The sequence below is a fragment of the Girardinichthys multiradiatus genome, chromosome 20, assembly GCF_021462225.1.
Source record: "Girardinichthys multiradiatus isolate DD_20200921_A chromosome 20, DD_fGirMul_XY1, whole genome shotgun sequence".
NCBI lineage: Eukaryota > Metazoa > Chordata > Actinopteri > Cyprinodontiformes > Goodeidae > Girardinichthys > Girardinichthys multiradiatus.
The window spans coordinates 13,058,507-13,084,132 of NC_061812.1; the positions used below are offsets into that span (position 1 = coordinate 13,058,507).

At 39.5% G+C, this 25,626-nt stretch overlaps 1 protein-coding gene across 1 annotated transcript in view; it reads right to left on the reverse strand.

The window, feature by feature from the left end:
- The window catches only part of LOC124857545 (polymeric immunoglobulin receptor-like), a 70,890-nt gene that overhangs the window by 11,820 nt on the left and 33,444 nt on the right, over positions 1 to 25,626 (reverse strand). Inside the window, exons 6-7 of the mRNA XM_047348848.1 lie at positions 8,309 to 8,623; positions 2,360 to 2,671 (exon numbers count right to left, since the gene is read on the reverse strand). Of these exons, the coding sequence (XP_047204804.1) occupies positions 2,360 to 2,671; positions 8,309 to 8,623 (627 nt within the window). The remainder of the gene's footprint in view (positions 1 to 2,359; positions 2,672 to 8,308; positions 8,624 to 25,626) is intronic.

The window sequence follows — 25,626 nt, forward strand, 5'->3', positions numbered from 1 at the left end:
GTTGACCAATGAGGTTCAGGTTCTCTCACATCGCAAACAACCAGGTACGAAACTAACCAATCAGCATCTCCGTTTAATGTTTTGTTACAACTTCATCAACCTTTTTGCTCAGTCAGCCAATCAGGGTCGAGTATCTCTCAATTGGGGACGTTTCTGGTTTCTTCAGCGCTACCTTCATCCAGTAGAAACTCAGTTCAGCTAAATTATACAGAGATTGTTGTCAATAAAATAAACTCTTTATAGCCAAAATAAGTTAAGATTTTACACCTCGATGATGTTAGAGCTGATGAACAGTTAACACGTGTTTATCTGTATTAATTCAAACGCTTCAAAGACTATAAAACCCGATAAGTTTAAATAACATGTTAGAAAACTTATTTAGGTTAGAAGTAACATTAATGGTTTCTCTGAAATACTTAAGACACATTTTAACCAAATGTTTTGTCTATTATGAAGTGATTGTTGATGAACTCTGTGTCCATCTACTGGAGATGCCCTGTGTTGCACTTTATGATCATTTTTTAATCCACAGCATCTCATTGATTTTAAATTTAGTGCAATTATTGGAGAGAAAACTACAGAGCTACTCTGTGAATTTCATCTGATCTGTTATTTTTGGGGGTAATTTAATGTGTTTAAAATGGAAATGTGGGAAATAGGTCAATATCTGAAAATTATCAGTTTTATTTACATCTTCTACCAAGCTGTTTTTGCTGCGGTAAAAAGTAAGTCTGTTGTGCTTCATGAAAGCCCCCTCTAGTTCAATTTACAATAACAAGACATATATGTTGTGGTTTAAAAAGGTTCAAGTTTTTCAACAAAAGTTAATGGTGACTGACATAAAGTTGCATACAGGCACATGGCTGTGATCAGCTCTAAGAGGTTAAGATGTATTCTATAGGGGGAGAAAAGGAGATGTTAGATAGTTGTTAAAGTCACCAGTTTAGGAGTAACATAAAAAACATAAGAGGATGAATCCTATAAATCCCATGTTAAACAAGTTTTAAGGATTTCCTTTTTTCATCTCCAGAATATTGTCAAAATTATAAATATCCTGTCCAAGAGTGATGCTGAAAAACTAGTCCATGCTTTTGTTACTTCAAGTCTGGACTATTGTATCGTTACTATCAGGATTTCCCCAAAATGCAGTAAAAAGCCTTAAGCTGATCCAAAGTGCTGCAATAAGAGTTTTCATGAAAATTAAAAAGAAAGATCAAATTTATCCTATTTTAGCTTCACACAATTGGCTCTCTGTTAAATTCAGAATAAAATTTAAAATTCTCCTTCTCACATATAAAGCCCTAAATGATCAACCTCCATCATACATCAGAGATCTGGGTCCATATTCACAAAGAATCCTAAGACTAAAAGTAGCTCGTTGTGACGTCATTCTAAGAAAAATCATAGAATTTCTCAAATTCAAAGATTCTTCCCTCGGTAAGATAAAAGTTATTCCCAAAGCATCTTAGGCCTTGAGAGAGCTGCTAACACGAGAAAATGTTAAGAGTCGTGAGGAGGACATTTGAGCTTAAGAGAGTCTTATGCAGGCAAGGTGGGGGAGAGACACAGAGAAAGGAGAGATATTTGATGAACAATGATTAACAGTGAATTAATAAAATGCTACCGACTCGACCTCACAGGGATCCAACCCCTTAATAGTTAAGTAAATGAGCACATACATTTCTATAATAATCATACAATTATTAATATAGAGACAAGATTAACATTGCCATCCCCCTATGACAAAATTAAATCGTTTCAGCGACAGGACAGATTAAAGGTGCACCTCTAGTAAGGTCATATTATTATATATGGTAATTTATTATTAGGAATAATATTATTATTAGGAATAATAAATTACTATGAATAAAAAGTGAACGAAATGACAAACAATATAGTATTGAATTATTTAAATATTTACAAAATGTCAAAAACTTTCAAAAAATAAATTTGGAAAAAACTCAAAAAATTTACAGTATATATACATAAATATAAACTCTAAACAATAGTACAATAATCTTCAGTTCTTGATATCAATGCCTTGTAAGTTGTTTTTATTTTTTTGGCTGGGTTTATTTACCTGTATTTTCCTATATTTCTTCTACATTACATTTCCTGAACATTATTGAAAAAAAATGCAGTAGAATAGGCTTCCTATAAAATATAGATGGGTTTTTGCAGAACTTATTCTGGAGTTTTGTTTTAGTATAAACCCACCCTGGAATATTCCTTCCATGCAAAAGTAATTTGACTTGAGCACTGGGGTCATTTTAATCCTTCTGTAGACAAATAAGTACTAATCAATAAGAAAAAAACTCTATTAATCAATTAGTCTTAAATGTTCCATACAAATACTTACCAACAGTAAGATTCATTTGCCGGGGTCCCTCCTCCTTACCATCTAGATACAAGCAGGTGTAAGTTCCACTGTCTGACATCTTTACTTGCTTGATAGTTATTGAGGCGTTTCCACACTTTAACTCATCGGGAAAATGAGAGACCCGACCTTTGAACTGCTCATCTTGACTTGAAGGTTTAAATTTGCCATTCTCAAAAAGAAATACTTCCTTGCCATCTTTTTTCCAGTCAAAGCGATTATCTGTGAGTGATGTGTTAAAAGAACAAGGTAGGATGACACTCTCGTCTTCTTTGATGATAATCGGGGTTTTATCTGAAAAACAAAAACAGGCATCATTAAAATAAGTCAAAAGTTAGTCTAAAACAGTTTAATAACATTTAACCAAAAGATACATGCCTTTGAATGTAGTTATTCAATATTGAGTGTTTTTTATACTTGTGATTAGTTTTTTTCCCCTAATTGTTGGGAAAACCCTCTAAAAATCATGTCGGGAATTTTATGAAATTAGTTAAGATGTCTGTTTCTCCTGCCCTCAAGTGTCCACGTGTTAAAATTACTGCAGGTATAAACACACCTAACTAGGAGGAAAAAGATATTTTCAGGTTCCTATAGCAGCTTGTCTGACAAGTATTATTTAACAATGAATTTCTGTCTGCTGCCTACATAAACCATACAAAATACTATCACAGCTTTACTGAAACAAAATAAATAAATGTTGTAGAGACAAGAAAATCTATAAATTAAATCAAGTCAAAGTTGATTTTTTTTCTTGAAATACTTATGACACGTTTTAAACAAATATATTGTTTATTTTGAAGTGATTGTTGATGAACTCTGTGTCCATCTACTGGAGATGCCCTGAGTTACACTTTATGATCATATTTGAATCCACAGCAACACATTGATTTTAAATGTAGTACAATGACTGGAGAGAAAACAACAGTTACTGTTTAAATTTCAACCTGTTCTTTTTTTTTTTTTGGACGTAAATTAATGCGTTTAAAATGGAAATGTGGGAAATAGATCAGTATCTGAAAATCATCAATGAAATTTTATTTTATTTTATAGGAGGCTGTCTTTGCTGAGGTAACAGGTAAGTCTTTTGTGTTTAATGAAGCCCCCTCTAGTTTATTTTACAATATTAAGGCACATATTCAATTCAATTCAATTCAGTTTATTTATATAGCGCCAATTCACAACACACATCGTCTCAAGGCACTTCACAAAGGTCAGGTACATACATTCCAATTAATACTAATCATTGAACAGTGCAGTCAGATTCAGTTATTTATTCAAATTGGATAAAAAGCTTTTCTGTCTAAGGAAACCCAGCAGATTGCATGTTGTGGTTTAAAAAAGTTCAAGTTTTGCAAAAAACTTCACAGTGACTAGTATAAAGTTTTCTAGTGATCAACTCCAAGAGGATAAGAAGATTCTATGGGGAAAATAAAGGATATCTTAGATAGTTGTTAATGTAACTAGTTTGGGAGTAACATAAATCCCTTATTAAACAGATTTCTAAGACTTCCTTTTTCCACCTCTGGAATATTGATCAAATTTGAAATATCTGATCCAGGAGGTACGCTGAAAAACTAAAGTAAGTAAACTTTATTTAATAAGTAATAAGTAAACTTTATTTATATAGCACCTTTCACAGTTTAAAAATCACAAAGTGATTTACAATAAATACCAGCATTAAAAAAAGAAGATAAAACATAACAGAAAAGAAAACAAACATAATACATCTAACATCATACAGCATAAAACGCTCTAAAAGTCAGTCTGAATAAATAAGTCTTCAACTGCTTCTTCAAAGAATGAACAGAATCCAGACAGCACAACAATGTTTTTTCTATTCATAGAAGCTACATCTGGCCTGGCTTCCTGGAGGGTGACATCTGCTGAGCTACTGCTGCCAATAACTTAATGTTGTCTTTACATAGTTGATACACTGGACCCTGTCTTTCAGTGTTTAACCCGGTGTCTCTCCCAGACAGAACCATCGCATATACTGTGCAAACTGGGCAATTGCACAGGACCTTGTGATACTAGGGGGACTCATGCCTGTAATTTTTAATTTTTTTAAATAAATGCATTCGTTATATACGACAGTGTCTGTTTCCATCGAGAACATATAAAAATGTAAAAGAAAATGCAACAACTTTAGTGGGTTTTTCATTGTTACTATGTTATTAAGCCTCCCTGAGGAAGGAAGAGGGGGAAGCCAACATGTCAGCTGCAAGAGAACGCGACTGATTTCACAAGAACAAATCAGGTTCTGGGAAAAGGAAAGAAATTAAAAACAAGGAGGAACTCAATAGGTCACTACAGGGATCACTGGATAAATTTATCAGCACTTTCAGAGAGGTGGTGTACTTTGTGGAAATAACACAAAACATCCCCTGATCATATTGCACACGCCGCAAAATGGATGGAGATGAAACGAAACATAATTTGGCATTTCATGGAACACATTTGAAGCTTTATGAAGAGAACAATGGTAACTTTTTGGGATTAATAGAGATTCTTGCCAAATTTGATCCCACTATGCAAGAACATGTCAGGAGCATAAAAAGTAAGGAAACTCATAGACATTTTTTACGACCTTGGATTCAAAATGAGTTAATTTCATAACGTCAAATACTCCATTGTGAATGACACAAGGAGAGCAAAACCTTTCTCTGTGCTTCTTGATTGCACACCTGATAGGAGCCATTAGGAGCAAATGTCGCTAATTCTCCGTTTTGTCAATATGACATCATTAGAAGTGGATGTAAAAGAACATTTCATTCCCTTCAACCCAGTAAACGACCAAACTGGAAAGGTACTATCAAATGTACTCCTGGTGGAACTGAAGGCCCTTGGACTGAGTATAAATGTCGCAGCCAAGGATATGATGGCAGAGCGAATATGAAGGGACAAAATCAGGGAATCTAAGCCCATATTCAGCATCTCAATTCCCAGCCTTACTTCATGCCATGCGGTTACCACAACCTGAATTTAACACTTGGAGATATGGCAAAATGCTGCCCAAAAGCAATGTCACTTTTGGTATTGTAAAACAACCTTATACCATATTCGCTGGCTCTCCTAAACGAAGAAAAAATACTCAGAGCACAAATTCAGAATCTCACGGTTAAACCTCTGTCTGAAACAAGGTGGGAGTGTCGGGGAGAGAGTGTGAAAGCAATCAAATAAGTGGCATTAAGGATGCTTTGCTCCAAGTGTCAGAGGACTGTAACAACCCCAAAATTAAAAGTCAAGTCAAGTCAATACAATGCTCTGAATTTCTTATTTCCATGGTGATATGATATCTTGTTTGCTGTGAACACCGTCAGTAAGACACTCCAGTCAAAAGACATGCAGCTTGACACGGCCTTATCGCAGCTATATGAATTAATTTACTTAAAAATACAGAGACATTGGATTTGTGTCTGCAAAAGCTACTGCAACAGAGATTGCTTCTGATACAGACATTGAACCTATAATAAAAGCAGCAAATGGAAACGTGATGAAAATGAAAATATTCCAGACCCAGAGCAGGTGTATATATCTGAATATTTCAATGTAATAGTGGACCGGACCCTCACTGCTCTCCATACTCGCTTTAAACAAATGCAGGAGTTTGACAAAACTTTGGGATTTCTTTTTGATGTGACCAAGCTGCGTAAAATGGAGGAGACTAACCTGCAAAGGCAGTGCGAAGAGTGAGTGATGCTGTGGGCACATCCGAATCTCAGGATATAATTGCACTGGACCTCTTTGCAGAGTTGAGGATACTTCGAGATATAATCCCAAAGGAAACAACCACAGTACCTAAAACACTTCGTTACCTCAAACGGACTGAAAGAACTTTTCCTAACTGTGAGATTGCACTCAGGATCCTTTTGACCTTTCCAGTAATGTGGCATCAGGCGAGCGAAGCTTTTCAAAGTTGAAACTGATTAAAAACTATTTGCACACCTCCATATCACAGAATAGACTGTGTGGGCTTTCTCGGATATCCACTAAAAAGGATATTGCATCCAAACAGTACTATACAGACCTTGTGGTTGACCTTGCGACCAAGAAGGCTAGAAAGTTGACTCTGGCATGAACAGTCTCTACGCAATCTGGTGAGTCCATTTCATACTTTAGAGTTACTGTGCAGTGAATATATTGTGTAGAGTTTTAATGAAATTGAAAAGTGTCCTAAGCTACTTGTGTAAGAGATGTCAAGATGCTAAAAATACAGTGACTGAGCTGACTTGATGCAAAGCTACTTGTTGCACTGTTGATTTTTTCCCTTTTTGAAATAAATAGCAACAAATCACAGCTAAATCTAAGCTGTATTATTCTACTTGATATAAACGTATTGCAGCGTGACAATGTGTTCAGTATTACTATAATAGCCATGTCTGTGTGACTGTTAAGCCTGGTTTATGCTTGACTCATCTACGCAAAGAACGTCGCTAACAGCGTTTGCAGCGTTTTATACTCTGTGCGGCTTTCCCGTGCTGTACCCAATATTCTGGCCAACTCTAGGGGGGTGTAGGGCACAGATCGCAGGTTTTCATGTGCAATTACGCATCCATATCAAAGAGCAGGGCCTCACATTTCAAGTTCCCACAGGGCCTCGCACCCTACCTGCGACGGCTCTGCTCCCAGACACAGCTACTGCCTGAGATTTTGCTGCGACTAAATGTATGTCTCTGTTTCATCTTGTACACTTGAAAACTGGCTCTGAGATTCTCTGCATAGCTGTTAACCTTTTACTTTTCTTTAATAAAGAAGGTGTTCCTGGGTCAGTGGTTCTGTGTTTCTTTATATTTTTGTGTGTATGCTTCGTCTTCTCAAACCCCCAGTCGGCCATGGCAGGTCCCAGCTCTCACCGAGCCTGGTTCTGCTGGAGGTTTCATCCTGTTTAAAGGGGTGTTTTGTTTTCCATTGTCAGGATTGCTGCAAAGTCAACGTCACAATGCAAGCGACAGTCCACTTTCCAGGAGTGAATGCTTCATGTCAGTGATGCAATCTGCTCCTTAGATGGAAAAGTTTTTAAGCAATTTTAATATTAAACTGAACTTGAATTAACTGTTTGATAATTAGGCTCAGCTGAGTTGGAATCTGTCTGTATGACTGGGTTGAGTTTACTTTTTTCTTAGGTGCTTTGAGGTGATGTGTTGTGAATTGGCACTATATAAATAAATTGAAACTGAACTGAATTGAAATTGATAAGGAAACTCTAAAAGTGTTTCATTGCCACCATCTTTAAGATTTCATCATCGCTGCAATGAAAAAAGCTACAATCTAACATATTATAAACATTCAGACTTTTTTACAGACAAGACTGGTCATATCATCCTGGATGGGGTATTTCCATCACCTCAGAGAAAAGGTAGCAAGCCTAAATAGTGAATTAGGCCAGATGAATGAAGGGAACGCAGCTAGAAATGGTAAACAACATGACAGCCAAACACTACTTAAAATCCCAGAAGCAAAACAGTTAAAAAAGAAGGAAAAAAATACACTAAGATCATAATGCATAACTACATAATTTATAACCTAAAATAAATGTCTGATGCTTTCAAATATTGCTTATTTTATCAATGTAGATTGGTCCATGTGCTTCAGTTCTTGATTTCAATTCCTTGAAATTTATTTTTCAGCACAGAGCTTAGATTTTAGCTAGGTTTATTTACTTTTACTTCTACTTTACATTTCCTGAAAATTATTGAACAATTGCTGCAGAAAGGGCTTCCTTTAATATATATATAGCTTTCTGCAGAACTTATTTTTCTGCTGGAGTTTCTCAGCAAGAAAAGAATAAATCCACACTGGAATGTTCCTTTCATGCAAAAGCAATTTGACTTCTGGTGTCATTTTAATCCTTCTGTGAACAAACAAGTACTAATCAATGAAAATATAATCTATTAATTCATTAGTCTTTAAGTTTTCCTTAAAAATACTCACCAACAGTAAGCTTAATTTCCACACGTCCTGATGGAAGAATTCTACCTCGTTCATAAAACAAGCAGATATAAGTTCCACTGTCTGACACCTTTGCTTGTTTGATAGTTATTGAGGCGTTTCCAGACTTCAGCTCATCTTTAAAATGAGAGACCCGAACTTTACACTGCCTATTTTGACTTGAAGGTTTAACTTGGCCATTTTCATAAAGAAATATATCTTTGCCATCTTTTTTCCAGTTAATGCGCTTATCCAAAAGTGTTCTGCCAAAATAACAAGGTAGGGTGACATCCTGATCTGTTTTGATCTTGACATGACCTGAAAAAAAAAAAAAAAACATGCATCATTAAAGTGTTCACACATTCTCCCAAAAGTAGTCTGAAACAGCAGTTTGATAACATTTAATAGAAACAAACACGCCCTTGAATGTATTTATTCCATATTGACTGTTGGTTATATGTGATTTGGTTTTTGTTTAATTATGGAGGAAAACGCTAAAACATGTCTGAGAAGTTTTATGAAATTCTTTAAGTTGGGTGTTTCTACTGCCCTCAAGTGTCCACGGATTAAAATTACTGCAGGTTTAACAACACATAACTAGGAGAATAAAACATAAAGTATTTATATTTTCAGGTTCCTGTAGCAGCTTGTCTGACAGACATTATTTAACAGAATCTCCATCTGCCACCAACACAAACCATCTAAACTGGTATTACAGCTTTACTGGAACTAAATAAATAAATGAGACAAGAAAATCTATTGACTGAATTTAGTAAATGTTGTTTTTTCGTTCAAATTTGTTTCTTCTTTAAATATATTTAAATAATAACTTAATTTAAAAATTACTTTATTAATATTTAATCTTTAAAGTAGGATGTAACAGATTCGAGATGGTCATTTCTGCTTTCGTTAAATAAAATAAACAGTAAAAGCTTATGAGAGTTAATTGAAAACAAACCAACATGCTTCAAATTTTTAGTTCTCTAAAAACAACGGAAGTCAGAGCTCTTATTCTTGGCACAGAAATTAATGCAGCAACCAGCGTAGGCAGTTCATGGTTGTCGATTCTCAGAAGCAGATCTGGGTTTTGAAGACGCAGTACACATCCTCCCCTCAGATTATCCGATGCGCCACAAATGGTGCAACATTCAGAGTCAATAATAAGATATTTCTACATTACAAGCATGAAATAAAAATACAAGTATGGGGGCAGATAGATGCAGTTCTTTCCTAGCGACACTTCAGCTGTAAAGGATGAAGTGTTCAAGTTATTCTGAGCCACACCTAAACGCAGGAGTGAAGACTGGTTTCCGCTATTTTATTACTCTTTATAAGCAGCCTGGTGACTCTTCAAGCTCCAGAATTTTACACCATTTCAAACGGAGGATTAATTTAAATGTGACAAACGTGCTTTAGCAAAGAATATCTGATATTACTAATAAATTTCCGAATAAATTGTATGTATAAATTACTACTGAATAAAGTGATAAAATGACTATATTTGGTTTTCTTACCGGTTTCATCACCAAACGACTTTCCAGTAAACGTCAGAATGCAGAAAGACACCAGAACAAGAAGCTCCATAGCTGCTCTCCACTGAACAGTTTAATCACCAGCAGATGTTTCTAGAAGACTGTGGAGCCACTCCTCTCAGACTCGGTGCTCACGGCTACGTTTTTTGGTTAAAAGAGAAACGTTTTTTTTATGTTTCTACCGTTTGTGGACACAACAGCAGCGCGCGTTTCCTTTGACAACGGCACGATTTATAAAAAGATTTCCTGATCGGAAGCACTCCGCCTATTGGCGAGGACGCAGTTTGGTGATAGTTCTGCTATTGGAGCAGAGGGTCATTGATGATGTCACCTGTCAGCTTAGATCTTACCCGGACTTTCAACAAAGGGTCCCTGTTTGACTTGGTAATGTGATTAATGTAACATTTATAACATATAATAAGGGCTGCACGGTGACGCAGTTTGTAGCACTGTTGCCTTGCAGCAAGAAGGTCCTTGGTTCGACTCCCAGCCGGGGTTCTTTCTGCATTTGTATGTTCTCCCTGTGCATGCATGGGTTCTCCGGCTTCCTCCCACAGTTCAAAGACATGCCTGTTAGGTTAACTGGTTTCTCCAAATTGCCCTTGAGTGGATTGTTGGTTGTTTGTGTGTTGCCCTGTGATGGACTGGTGACCTGTCCAGGATGTTCCTCCTGCCCATCCCCTCTCTATGGAAGAAGCGGTATAGAAAATGACTGATTGAATGCATAATGAAATAAGAACCAGTCAAAAGTTTTAGAAACACTTTCTCATTTAATGGTTTTCTTTATGACTATTTAAATTGTACGTAGATTCTCAAAGAAGGCATCAACACTAAATGAACACATAATGACTAATATCGTAAACAGTGGAGTAGACCATGGCAGGACACAAGGGTGAAGATCACTGAGAGCGAGCTGCAAGAATTGTAGTAAATATTTTTAATTTGTGATTAGAAGTGCTATCAGGCTTAAATTATTCAGCTTTCTTTTGTCTTTTCCTGGTTAGGTATCAATATGATCAAACCCAGCTTCATGTTGGTTGTCATTAGTTCATTTTGCTTAATACGTTCAATATCTGCATTAAAAATACAACATTTTTATGTCTTTTTAATAGAATTTAGAAAAGTTTGCTTGTATACCATCTGAGCCATGGGCTTTATCTGATGATGCTTTTTTAATAGCACAGCCAAATTCTTCAATTTGGAAATCCTCTTCACAAATATTTCTAAATGTCTCATCAGTGGTAAGAATAACTTTTTAGATTTTTCCCAAAAAGGATTCTGAGTCCTGTTTTGAATATGAGGATGTTACCAAAATACTTTAACATTCATTAACTTCTTTAGATATTTGTTTCAACTCTGTGCATTCCCCAACGTTAATTATGAGACTTTAAATGTTATTTTTCTCCTGTCTTTGTTTTTCTACATTTTCTAAAATATAAAGTATCTTTTCACCTTCTTCCAGCCACCTGGCTCTTGACTCTATGTACACCCCGCAAGCTTAATTTTGATAATTGTCCAGTTTAGACTGCATGATACTGGTATTGATTTGGTCTTCTTCACTCCATTATGATTTATAATATGAAATTAATTATTTGGTTATTTCCTCCATTTTTCTCCTTTTCTGTATTTTTTAATGAAGAAAATGGAACATTTCCTTAAAGGCAATTAAAAAAAATTCCCATTGTTACTCATCATTCTTTAGTGAGTCAGAAATTAATTTCTAGTAACCTTTAAATTTGTTTCTAGTTTCATTTTCGGATATTCGCAGGTTTATAGTGCGGTGATCAGTGTAATGTGCTAAAACTGGGTTCCAGCAGAAACTGCAATTTTCTCATCCAGTGCAAAGGGGCGAATGCTTGACGTCCATTATTTGTCTGTCTGTGCAGGTGCCTGAAAATAAATTAATTAATTATAGCAGAATGTAGTCTTCAGTTGAAAAGTCTATCCAAGAGAGAACAAAGCATTGCTACAGCTCCACAAGACGCGTAAACCAGCAGATTTGCAGATAAATAAGCCACGTTTAATACGCACTAATAACAGCTCTCAGTACAGGGATTACCAGGAAGAGAAAGTGTTTTCTTCCTATAGAGCAGCCAGATCTATGACAACAAGCCCAACGTTCAACCCACCACTCTGTGTAAAACAGAGGCCGTTTGTAAACGGTATGAATGTATTCAGTTATTAGGGCATTATTCATAAACAGCAGCAAACGTATGCTAAACAGTTTTACCATACACATTTGGAACAAATAAGATTCTTGGAATAACATACTTTTAAACTAAGATTTTTTAAAAGTGAATTTTGCATACGTAACAACAAAATGACAATAAACACAGTCAACAAAAAAACTTATTTCAACATCTGTTTAAAAGAAAATGCACACTTTTTATATTCATCCCATATTTTCTCCACATATTGCAACTCATGCTGTCTTATCACTCGTTTCTCTGTCACTCTGGGCTCTGACGTCAGTGTTTTTGGGGGTCAGTCAAGGTAAACCCAAAACCCAGTCTGGTGAGCGCGATAACAAGGAAACGGGGCGTGGAAACGACACACTACCTACCACTCGTGTTTTGCGTTATTGTGGGGAGCTGGGAGATAATCATGAGGCTTCACACGGAAAGAAAACCAAGCCCAAATAAGTAACTTCGCGTTCAAAGACAAGCCCTAATAACCGCAACCCGCGAGTAACGAGATTTAGAAGCGACTTTAGAAAAAACACGCCCAAACTCGCTTATAATAAGCGGACTTGTCCACAGTGACTCCCTTCAGGAAGCCACAGAGACAGCCCCCCTTCCCTCTGCTCCACCAATCACCAGCCAGCTCGCTGCCCACATACATGCTGGCCCAATGGCAGACAGAGAGAAATAACAGGCTGGACAAAGGTTTCTTTTATCTGCTGACTGGACAGTCTTTCTGTTAGGTACAAAACACCATTAAAAGCCTGAATAAAGTATGTGTTGTAGAAAAATTTGTTTTTACCAAGACAGAGACTGATGATTGTCACTCATAATCAGCTTTATTATAATCTTGCAAGAGAAAAGGATTTTTTACAGCATTGGAGATGCGCTCAGTATTGCTGCCAAATCGTTCTGCCTAGACAAAGCAAAGGTTCTCCTTATAAGCTACAACAGTTTTCAAGGTGCCTCTCATGAGACCTGTTGTCCTAGACATAATCTTAACAGTGTGGCATACATATTATCTCACACAGCTGCAAGCAGAAGGCTGAGAAACCATTACTCTAAGACTAAATAAGAGAAAAATGGAACAACACTGAGGGGGTCTAATGCTTTTGACAGTTCCTGTAGAGTATCAAAGTGCAAATCAAGCAAGTCACTAAAAATTTCCATAACATATGCAAATATATTGGTACCAAACAGAGATCTGTCACTATGGCAGAGTAAGGGCAGGAAGAAGATTGAACGCATCAAAAGTCAAAGACTGTGATGCCGTCAACATTATCTCATGCTCTTGCAACTCTAGGTCTTTGACTTCATATAAAATTATGCTTTTATAATCGGCCCTAAATGACTCCACTGCAGTTCTTCTATTCCCGTTTCTACTCTTTTAAATTTATATATTATAGTACACTCTATGGTTGCACTTATACAATACAGCAGGCTTGGTTTTAACTGGTGCTGCTACATTACAGTTACTGTACTAATGTTTGTGTCTGTTTTCTTGAGATGTACAGTAAATGGTCTGGATGGTAAACAAATGGTCCTATAAGGGATTAATAACGTTTTTTAGACTCCAGGCCTATTGTTGCATAAGCATTTTTAATATTTTGTAAATATATATTTGTATTTATAGCAATCCTGCAAATCTCTCCTGCATGCAGTTTTTTATGGCGACACAATCAAGTTTTAGCTCACATAATAGTATAATATTGTCTTTAAAATTAATAAAGCAAAACATTTCCAGATGCACGTAGAACCTTTGTTGTTTCTTTATACAACAATGCTGTACTGTTGACCTTAGTTTCATGCAAATGCAATGTTTAAGGTCTGCCAGCAGATTTCACCATATTTACTTTTATCAAATGCTTTGAGATGTTAGGAATAACCTTTATTAATATTATTTATAGCTGTTTTTCCCAATTATACCATAGTGATATAAAGCATAAGTTCTAATGTTTCCTTTTTGTTAGAATAGGATAAGAATGCTCATCGACACACATTACAAGGATAAATGGCCCAAGGTTTGTCAGGAATGACCTGAGGCTGGGGAACTGGGTTTGATAGTGGAGCAGCCAGTAACTGGTTTGATTAGAAAGCCACAGCACACATAATCTAGTTATAATCACTGAGGGAGGGCACATCCATTGCATTGGAGTGCCAGATATAAAACTACATGTGACCTTCTTTCGAGGCTCTTTCGTCATCATTTTCACAGACGGCGACGGTCCGAGACGGGAGCCTCAGCGCTGATCTCTGTAATCATTCCTCTGCCTAATTTAGATTAAAGGAGCTGAAAGTTCCAGTCTTAGCCCCACCCACTCTGTCCCTCCTCAGTTGATAAACTCCACCCCCTCCACAATGAGAGTTGAGCAGCTCAGGTGAAACACAGCTTCTGCAGCTTCAGATCTGACAAGCATTACAGGTCCTTCTCAAAAAATTAGCATATTGTGATAAAGTTCATTATTTTCCATAATGTAATGATGAAAATTTAACATTCATATATTTTAGATTCATTGCACATTAACTGAAATATTTCAGGTCTTTTATTGTCTTAATACGAATGACTTTGGCATACAGCTCATGAAAACCCAAAATTCATATCTCACAAAATTAGCATATCATTAAAAGGGTCTCTAAACGAGCTATGAACCTAATCATCTGAATCAACGAGTTAACTCTAAACACCTGCAAAAGATTCCTGAGGCCTTTAAAACTCCCAGCCTAGTTCATCACTCAAAACCCCAATCATGGGTAAGACTGCCGACCTGACTGCTGTCCAGAAGGCCACTATTGACACCCTCAAGCAAGAGGGTAAGACACAGAAAGAAATTTCTGAACGAATAGGCTGTTCCCAGAGTGCTGTATCAAGGCACCTCAGTGGGAAGTCTGTGGGAAGGAAAAAGTGTGGCAGAAAACGCTGCACAACGAGAAGAGGTGACCGGACCCTGAGGAAGATTGTGGAGAAGGGCCGATTCCAGACCTTGGGGGACCTGCGGAAGCAGTGGACTGAGTCTGGAGTAGAAACATCCAGAGCCACCGTGCACAGGCTTGTGCAGGAAATGGGCTACAGGTGCCGCATTCTCCAGGTCAAGCCACTTTTGAACCAGAAACAGCGGCAGAAGCGCCTGACCTGGGCTACAGAGAAGCAGCACTGGACTGTTGCTCAGTGGTCCAAAGTACTTTTTTCGGATGAAAGCAAATTCTGCATGTCATTCGGAAATCAAGGTGCCAGAGTCTGGAGGACGACTGGGGAGAAGGAAATGTCAAAATGCCAGAAGTCCAGTGTCAAGTACCCACAGTCAGTGATGGTCTGGGGTGCCGTGTCAGCTGCTGGTGTTGGTCCACTGTGTTTTATCAAGGGCAGGGTCAATGCAGCTAGCTATCAGGAGATTTTGGAGCACTTCATGCTTCCATCTGCTGAAAAGCTTTATGGAGATGAAGATTTCATTTTTCAGCACGACCTGGCACCTGCTCACAGTGTCAAAACCACTGGTAAATGGTTTACTGACCATGGTATCACTGTGCTCAATTGGCCTGCCAACTCTCCGGACCTGAACCCCATAGAGAATCTGTGGGATATTGTGAAGAGAACGTTGAGAGACTCAAGACCCAACACTCTGGATGAGCTAAAGGCCGCTATCGAAGCATCTTGGGCCTCCATAAGACCTCAGCAGTGCCACAGGCTGCTTGCCTCCATGCCACGCCGCATTGAAGCAGTCATTTCTGCAAAAGGATTCCCGACCAAGTATTGAGTGCATAACTGTACATGATTATTTGAAGTTTGACGTTTTATGTATTAAAAACACTTTTCTTTTATTGGTCGGATGAAATATGCTAATTTTGTGAGATATGAATTTTGGGTTTTCATGAGCTGTATGCCAAAATCATCCGTATTAAGACAATAAAAGACCTGAAATATTTCAGTTAGTGTGCAATGAATCTAAACTATATGAATGTAAAATTTGCATCATGACATTATGGAAAATAATGAACTTTATCACAATATGCTAATATTTTGAGAAGCACCTGTAGTTGCATAGTTTTACTCAGAGTTCTCAATCCTTCTAAGGCTTGGGTTACAGATCCGTCAGGAGCGGTGTTATTGGGGATAAAAGTACAACACATATCTCCAAACATGGCACAGACGCCCCCTTTTTCAGCTAGCAACATATCCAACGCCATTCTGTTTTGTATTGCCATGAGAGAGGTGGGGGCTAGTTGTTCTGAGAGACCTTCAACAGCATCCCGGGTTAAGTTGGCCAGTCGTAGTACATTGTAATGAATATAATTAATGCGGTCTACATTCTTGTTATTGGAGTTATTGGAATAAATGCTGAGATTACGGGGATATTTTCAAAGCCGACAGCTACTTGATTTGCTAATTTATACTCATCTGGGACTCCTCTTGGCACTCCAATTGCATCAATATAGGAGGGAGAGTTCTACGTGAGATCAAAGGAGTTAGTTGCACGCTTCCTTAACACATGTCTGCGCCTCCGAGCTGTTAGGGTAGATGAGTGTTATTAGTTATTTTTATGACTTCACCAATTAACATCAGTGGTGCCTGTAATCTGACCATAGCCTGACCAGGTTTCCTGAGGGATCCTAATCAAAAGTCTCCTGTCACCACAATAATAGTATAAACCTGCTCTAGCCCACCTTCCAATGTTTGAACCACGTTCAGTTCTGTTACACCAATCCTGTGGAATTTCACCTAGAAGCACAATAGCATTTGGAGAGGTAAAATTAAAACATGTATAGCTTCCATTTCCTTTATAAGGGGTAAATGGTCCAGCGAGAGTTTTATTGTTAATGGGCGGAAACATAGTAGCCAGTGTGGTACAGTTAGTGGGTGTAGCTGCCTTGATTAAATTTAGCATACAGTTATAGCCCCAAGTATCAGAGGGGTACAGAGGAGCAGGTTCAGTGTAAAGGGAGGGTCTCGCAGCTGCACAGGCTACACAGTTAGACATATGATTTTCTTGCGCAGTCTCAGCCATCCATTCTAGCCATAGGTTAGCTTCAGTAAATCCTGTTTCCAATGTTATAAGGTCCTTCACGGTATGTACATCTACAAAATGGACAAGCGACGGCCCAGGACTGGGAATAGGTGATGCTAGTTGTATCTTAATAATGCCTTTAGGGTCTTTTTCTGATTTGTCAACACCCATGACAAAATAATACCCATTACTTGTCTTAAGAGATTGTGGGGTGAGTTGGACATATGTCAGATATCGAGTGGTGAATTTGAGGGGGATCGCAGGTCCACCAGGTGCTGGTGTGGCTCTAATCAAGGATATATTCTTTTGCAGCTGTCCTAAGTTGTTCCTGCGGTCATAATGATGAGTGTAACTGCCTGGTCCAGTGTTCCACAATACCTGATCCCAGCTTCCACACAGATTCCGAGACAATTGACTGGGGTGGCCTCTCAACACACACATATAGATGTCATAACCACGTCAACCCACCTGGTTGGTTCCACAATTAATAATGTTACTTAAGTCAAGTTGTGCTACCGTGATTCCTTTAGTATTAGCATGAATGGTCAATTTGGCGCCATAAGGGTCAGACAGGCTGTGCATAACTATAGAAGGGGGCCGTTTAGTTTCGGTGCTCCCACCGGTGCCCTCCATTTTGGTCATTAGTGCAGCCGCGAGTACTATAATTAAGCATGCCTGGAACCGACAATGCAATGGAACTCGTTGAAATTTAATCATCTGTGAACTTTAATACTTTCAGAGAGAAGATAAAAATGAATTGAAGCAATATCAATATACACCTCTTACTCCAGAGGGGACAGAAGGATTCTTTTACATTAACTATGCTTTAGGCCCTGCTGCCTCTGCCTCACCTTTGCCTGAGGACTATTGCATTTCGTGCTTTTGTAGTCTCAGGGTGCTTAAAACCTTCTGATCCTCAGCAGGGATGTCTTGACCCCTTCTAAGTGGAGGATGTCTTCTCAGTCCTATTAATTAACTGTTTCTTCATTAAAAACAATGTCTGGCTTCAATCACTACAGTCCTTATGGCCCCTGAACAGTAAGCACAACAATGATGAATATAATAAAAGAGTAAAAATGCAAAACATATAAAATATAACTTTTGTTAAGTAAAAATCATAAATTGAAAATGTTATATTATTTTATTTATTTTTTGTGTGTGTCTTATTTTGTCCTCTGGGTGTCGCAGTCTCGCTGTTTGTTGGTTTCTTATACAGGTGACATCTTGTGCGCTGGTGTCTGTTGGTCTTCTTTCTTCAACAACTAAGGTAGACTGCCTAGTTGTCTGACAGCTCAGGGGATTATTCTGCTCCTTGTGATGAAGCTGGGTTTCCTTCAATCTCCTCTAGGGGTCTCCATTGTTCCAGTGCCTCACTGGCTCCAATGAAACCACGTGTGTCCTTTGCCCTTCAGCCTCACTGCGTGGGATGTCCTCTCAGTCACTGGTATGGTCCTGTGAATCTTGGCTCCACCCACTTTCGCTTGATGACTCTCAACCACACCCACTCGACCTGGGGTGTTGTTGGCTCTCCTGTAGATCTCTCAGATCCCAGAACCTTGTTGTAGGTTTCCACCACAGTGTGTAGCTGAGAAAAATAGTCTTTGTGTGACAGATTCTGTATATCACCTGTAGATGTCAGAACTGCTCCTCGTGGTCCCGGAAAACTCCTTCCATTTTCCAGCTCGTATTGAGTGTATCCTGTGGTTGAGTTCACTGAACACCTGATTGACATCAAAGCAAGAGGTAATGCATCAACCCATGATAATTTGGTCTGTGCACAGATTTTAGCCAATTTGTTTTTCAGGTTTTGATTCATTCTTTCAACTTTTCCTTGGGACTGAGGGTGATACACCGAGCCAGTGTTTCAGCCCCAAACTGGACTCCACCTGTTGCAGCTCCTGGTTCTTAAAATGGGTTCCATTGTCAGTCCTTATCTTTTCAGGAAACCCGTGTCTGGGAATGTAATGGTTAATGAGACATTTAACCACAGTTTTACTATCTTCCTTTTTTGCTGGCCATGCTTCTGACAATCCTGTGAAAGCATCCACACACACAAGCAGATATCTGAAACTTCTTAGTGACTGCACCATGTCTGTATAGTCAATAATTATTTCCTTTCCTGGTCTTGTGATTAAAGGCAATTTTACCTGCAACGGTGTCAAAGTTTTCTTTGGGTTAAATTGCCCACACACTGTACAGCATTTAACCGTGTTTCACCATGTCTGTCATAAAAGGATGCCACCACTCCTTCAGATTCTCCAGCATCTGTTTAATTCCAACGTGTCCTACTCCATGTGCCTCAGAAAAAGACAGCATGTCTTTCACCCTAAGAGGTTTAGGGTGTGTTAAAATACTTTGCTTATGTGAACCTGACATGCTCGTGTTTCTTGCGGTAATAACTCTGCCCAGGAAGGAAACTTGCTTCCTTGTTATTTGTAGTTTATTTTTAGTGACCTTGAATCCATGTGTATGTCTCAGCATGAGTTCTGTAGTTTGCAAACAGAGCTCCGCTGTAGATGCTGCCAGTAGTACTGAATTAGAGTCACGTTCTGTGGTAGGGGGCAAGTCTGTAACACATCTTTCAAAACCTGGTTAAATATACCTGGGGAAAGGGCGAACCCTTGTGGCAGATGGGTGTAGCGCAGCTGCTCCCCTCAATAGGTGAAAGAAAAAATGTCTCTGCACTCTTCTGCTAATGGCAAACAGAAAAAGGCATTATCTAGATCAATACATGTGTACCACTGGTGTGAAGGCTCAAGGTTGGAGAGAGCAACATACAGGAACAGTAGGAGTCACCAGAAATCATGTGCCATGCTGTATTTTCCAGTACCTTTTTTCTCTACAGGAAGGATGGGTGTGTTCCATGCTGAGGTTTCTAACACACCTGCTGCCTTCAGGCCTTCAATGGTGTCTCTGATGCCTTCCTGAGCTTATTTTTTGGGCAGATACTGTGGAACCCAAATAAGCAAGGGAGATGCAACCTGAAAAGAAACTGGGGTGCAGGGGGTTAATCCTACATCTGTGGGCCCTTCAGCCCATAACTGAGAAGGTAGGCTCTGCAAAAGAGCTGCAGCTTTGGGATGATCTGTTTTTTCTCTTCCAGGATGATGTATGAGCATGTCATGCTGCAACAGGACTTCATCGGTAGCTGTACATTTTATACAGTATGTGTCTGTGCTTTTAGAATACCTTAAGTTGGTGACTGAGGTGTCCTGCCAGTCCCCAGCCGCCAGAGAGCACTTTACCACTCCTCCCAATTCCTTAGTTTGATGCTCAGGATGCAAAGAAAGAGAAACATGAGGAACAGCTCATCTGACATTAAATACCATTCTGCTTGGTCAAGTGTTAAATCAATTGTTCCAGCCACACCCTCAGGAGCCACATAAATATTTTGGATGAAATAAACCATGTCCTACCTTCTACTGTTTCATTAAACAAATCCTGGTACCATTCAGTGTGACAACAGTCGTAGAACAGAGTGACATGGGGCGTGTCAGGTGGAGAGGTGTAGGGGCAGAGACTTTGAATCCAGGGTTTCCACAGCTGATACACAGAGAAGATGCTGCTTGGAGAAGAAGGTGCGGTCAGCAGTCCCCAGTAGATGTCAGCATATTCCTCTTCAACTGGCTGTAAAAGATATTGTCCATGCTGAAGCATTTGTCCACATGCCAGAGGAACCATCTGGAAAGGTTACCGTTAACCCATCAGTACCACACAGCACTGATGCTCACAGCTTCACTAATAAGTCTCTGCCCAGCAAATTAACAGGTGTGCTGGGTGAAAACACAAAAGGGTGAGTTACTCTCGGAGTCCTAATCTGAACAGGAAGTGGTAAAGTCACAGGCAGAATTTGTGCAGCCCCTGAGAAGCCCATCACAGAAACAGTCTTGGTAGAGAGCAGTGGTTTAGGAGGTTGCTGTGTTATGGTGGAATAAGTAGCTCCAGTGTCCACTAAAAAATTCAGACAGTTCTCTCCCACCTTTGCAGGCAACACGGGATCTGCTGTGCCCACGCTGCCTCATCCGTCCTGTGTCTCATCCACGTGTCCACGGCAGCACTAATGTGCTCTTTAGGATGCTGATTAGGGTCCCAATCGAATTGTGGGACTGCAACGGGGGCGGATACTGATTTCTTATGGCCTTCCCTAGGGCTGTCATTACACGTGTCAGGGGTGTGTCATCAGGGTCCTTACTGCAATCAGCCTTCTGTTCTATCTCCCTAGCCACCGAGGGACGCACAGATCGTCCCAAAATTGCTCTAAAGTCACCCAAGGCCAGTGTCATGCCTTTAGTCAATGTATCCAATTCCTGTAACCAGACACGTCCACATCCTGCAATAGGTGGCAACTTATCCACTAATACCTGTACATCTCCCAATGAAAAAGGGACATATTTTGTCATTCCAGCTGATGAGGTCAACAACGGACATTGAAATCTGGACGGACCGCTCTGGCTATGAGTAGTCATGGTGTGTGTTCTTCCAGAATCTTTAAACTGTTTTTCTGTCATCTGTTGAGAAGCTTTCTCATATAAATCATGCACTTTTGATTCCAATAGTGTAACCCCTCTTAAAAGTCTAAGCGTTTCTTGAGCTTCTGTCTCTCTTAGGCCCTACTTCAGCTCTTTCACTCAACCAATCACTGCCAGAAGCCACACTACACTGCTCAACACTTGCTTCCTCCTCTGACACGTCTGGCTCAGGGATCCAATTGCCTTTCAGGGATATCTCCACCTTTACAGGAGTTCCCGCTGTCTGCCGGTCACCAGGGCTGGGTGCCTCCGGCCACGTTTTCTGTCTAGATTGTGAGTCAGAGCCGCATGCTCCGTCTTCACCGGACACTTTCAAAACACTTCATTTCTCTTTAAAATTTCCCAGGAGGGTCTGGCTCACTCCTGTAGGTGGGTTCACGCATGGGGTAGAGTGCTGCGGGGGAGAGTGGTGTGTAGGGCCCTCTTTATTTCTCTCTATGCGGTCAGAGAAGGGCTCATAACAGGCAGGTCCTCCCACTTGTGGTGTGTATACTTTTGACAGTTCAGGGACAAACGGGTTGTAATGCGCACATAACTGGCCTGATTCTGTGTCTCCTCTAATATACATTTCTCCATTTTGCACATCTATCACTGGATATATACCATGTGTGAGACTATAGGGCGGAGGGACACTTGCCGGGGGTACTGCTGTTTTTTCTGACTGCTTCTTTTGTGTTCTGTCCTTGCTGCAGTGAATCAATCCCTGCCACCAAACCAACAAACTACCCCATCCTGTCTCTCTTTTACCTGCGTCTTTTGCTTCAACTTTACACTTTATTCCACCAAGTCGTCCTTTCTCATCAGCTTTAATCTACCAACTTTCTTTATCCTTCAGATACCTCTTATATTCATCTACCTGTCATCCATTCCTACTCCTCCTTCGACAATCATTTCCATGATCTTTTCTATAGTTTTCTGAACTTCCTTCTTTGACGTTTTCTCATGTTTTTCCATAAAGTCTGCCAGCACAGTTACCTGATCTGACAACGGTATCCAGGGACCTCTTCCCCATCCATCATCATTCTTTTCACCATCAATCTCTCCTGCCATGTTGAACAACTTGTCTCTTTTTTTTTTTTCACCCTATGGCAATACAGTTTGTAATATAATCACCGCTTCTATAGTCACACTCAAGTGCATTATACTGTGATAGTACAGTTTATAGTAAAATCACCGCTTATATAATCACTCACACTCAAGTGCAGCCATTCAGCCATTCGCAGCCACTCATTTGTATTCTCTTCTCACTCATATGCATAGTAAATCCAGTTAGACAAATACAAAAACACAACAGGGTATATAGCTGGCGCGCGCGGAGGGCCTTTAACTCTTCCACTCAGCTGGACTTTTTCAATCTCTCCTGGTCCAACCGCTGTGATGCCAAACCCGGTTTGACACCTAGGAATCAACCCTCCGTTGACTCCCTGGAATTCCTTTTACTTAATCTTATTATTACAGTTTCATCATTTAAGTATCTCAACTGGCTTCCTACACCTGCCGATTCAGGGTCTCGGGGTCCTATTCCTGGCCACTTTGAGGCGTCCTCAGTCCCTCGGGGAGGCTCTTACTAACCCCAGCCTAAATACCCCAGTCCTCGTCAGGACTGAGTTTGGATTGCCAATTCCGGAACTTATTTACTTCAACACCATCACCATTTAAGTATCTTTGGTGAAAAGTATGTTACAGCCTCAACATTCAAGTATCTCGGCTAAAATTTTATCCGAAAAAAGCCTCACCATTCAAGTATCTCGGCTAAAATTTATCTTGTGTCAATCAACAAATATTTTTACTCAATATATAATTTCTTTACCATAATACATTATTTCAACCAACAAATATTTTACCCAAAACTGGTCAAGACTGTAAATTTAAGAGAAAACATATCTATTCCACAACACCACCTACACTATTAGCAGGCAAAAGCAGATTAAATATAAATCTCCTTACCTTTTGTTTTGGGTCGACCCTGTGGTGTTGTAGAACGACGTCCGCCTCGTAGTCAATTAATTATCCTTTAGTTAGTGCCAAATCCGGGTCACGGCACCAATTGTTGAGGTAGAAAAACTTTACTGGCCGTCAGTTAACTCTTACATTACTCCTCACCTCTCATCGACTCTTTATTTGGCAGCCCCAAGGGACAATCCTCAGTCAGAGACCAGTTGTAGTTTCCACAAGTTTATTAAAACCAATCTGAATTCAGAGAGGGAGACATCACACTTACACTGCTATACCTTGGAAATCCATGTGTGTTGTCTCACTGGGGGCTGCGTTGCATTACATTTTATACCCCACGCTGCTATGCAGTACACATACAATCATTCTGTCTGTGGATGTCTCCCCAGCAACAGCATAAAAAACAGAGACATATGTCATTATTTAATTAAGAATTGTTTCCCACACGTGGATACAGACAGAGAACACCTGCAAGCCTTGTCCTTGAATAATGAACACTCATGTGTTATAATACTAGAGGCTAGTGTTAGGGTTTTTTCTAACCTTCAAAAGCATAACTAAAGCCAATAAAAATCAGTCTATAAGCAGCAAAGTCCCAAATATATCTTAGTTTTAACTACTAATAATAAGGCCTTTATATTTCCACAACCTTTAAAATACCGTTAATAAAAGGGTCAAAATGCATAAGCGCCGACGGCGCGTTATGATCAATCTTCTGTTTAAAATCACCCTTTAAATAAAGTTCGTCTTAACTTTAAAACATACAAACAAGAACACAACCTGAGCATGTGTGCTGCAGATATTCTGCTAACACCAAGATAGCTGAGTTCAACACAACAAAACCAAACTTCATAAAATGAAAAATGTTCAGATCATTTCATCCTAAATCTTTCTCTGCCCAAACCATAACCTCGTTGAACCGTGCTGAAGAGGAGTTGTCCGGGCAACGACGAATTTTGAAGAATTCTGTGAACGAAAGGATTAGCTTCCAGCTAACCTCTTGTTGAGGTAGGAAAACTTTACTGGCCGTCAGTTAATTCTTACATTACTCCTCACCTCTCCCCGACTCTTTTATTTGGCACCCAAAGGACAATCCTCAGTCAGAGATCAGTTGTACGCTTCCACAAATTTATAAAAAAAACAATCTGAATTCAGAGAGGGGACACACACTCACACTGGTACCTAGAAACGTCTGTGTGTTGTCCGTTTTGGAGGGGCCACAAATACCTTTATATACCCCTCGCTGCTATGCAGTACACATACACAATCATTCTATCTGTGGATATCTCCCCAGCAACCATATAACCTCTTCTTCTGGTTCTTCTCTTATAACAAACTTATCGTGTCTGGCCCAATTTATGACCTTGCCCTCTCTGTGCGCTGTTCTCCCCTGTCTTCTTCTCCCCCATTAGTGATTCCTTGTCCTTCACTAATTTATGACTTTGGACTCTCTACTTCCCTCCCCAAGGACCTTGCACTTTCTATGCTTCACTCCCTAAGCTTGACCCCCCCTATGCTCTATGTACACATGCCAGTTACACACAGAGATAGTTAATATTACACACATAAATAGTTTATATTCTACACTCTGTAGCTGTTTGATGGCGCGGCTACTGGTTACTGGTGACCATGGTGATGCGTCCGTTGTCCTCCTTCGGGAAACTGCTCCACTCGGAGTCGTAGAGACAGCGTCTCTGCCGGGAACTCTCTATAACACAGCCTGATTCTGTAGGCCTCAGAAAGAAAAGTCAAGCCAGGCTTGTACCTTAATTCCCGTTCATGAATTAATCTACCAGATACACGAGCAGTGATTCATTTGTACTTATCTTAGTGCATATGATCGATGATTGTATGACACTCTCTGATCCAGTTGAAGAGTTATGTCTTTTTGCCAGCAAAGAGACATTAGCGCTGTGCCTCCCCTGTCCCGATGATCACCGGTGTGAAAGAGAAAGACTTATGGGAGAAGTGGGGGTTTTATGCGGGCAGTGGCATCATGGAAAGTCAGCTGCTACCCCCCGCTTTTCCAAATGTTGGAAGTAGGTTAAATGCAATTTATTTTGAAAGTTCCAGGAAAGTCTGTACTGGCCTTTCATGTTGTAACCATGGCTGTGGTCCCAACACTTC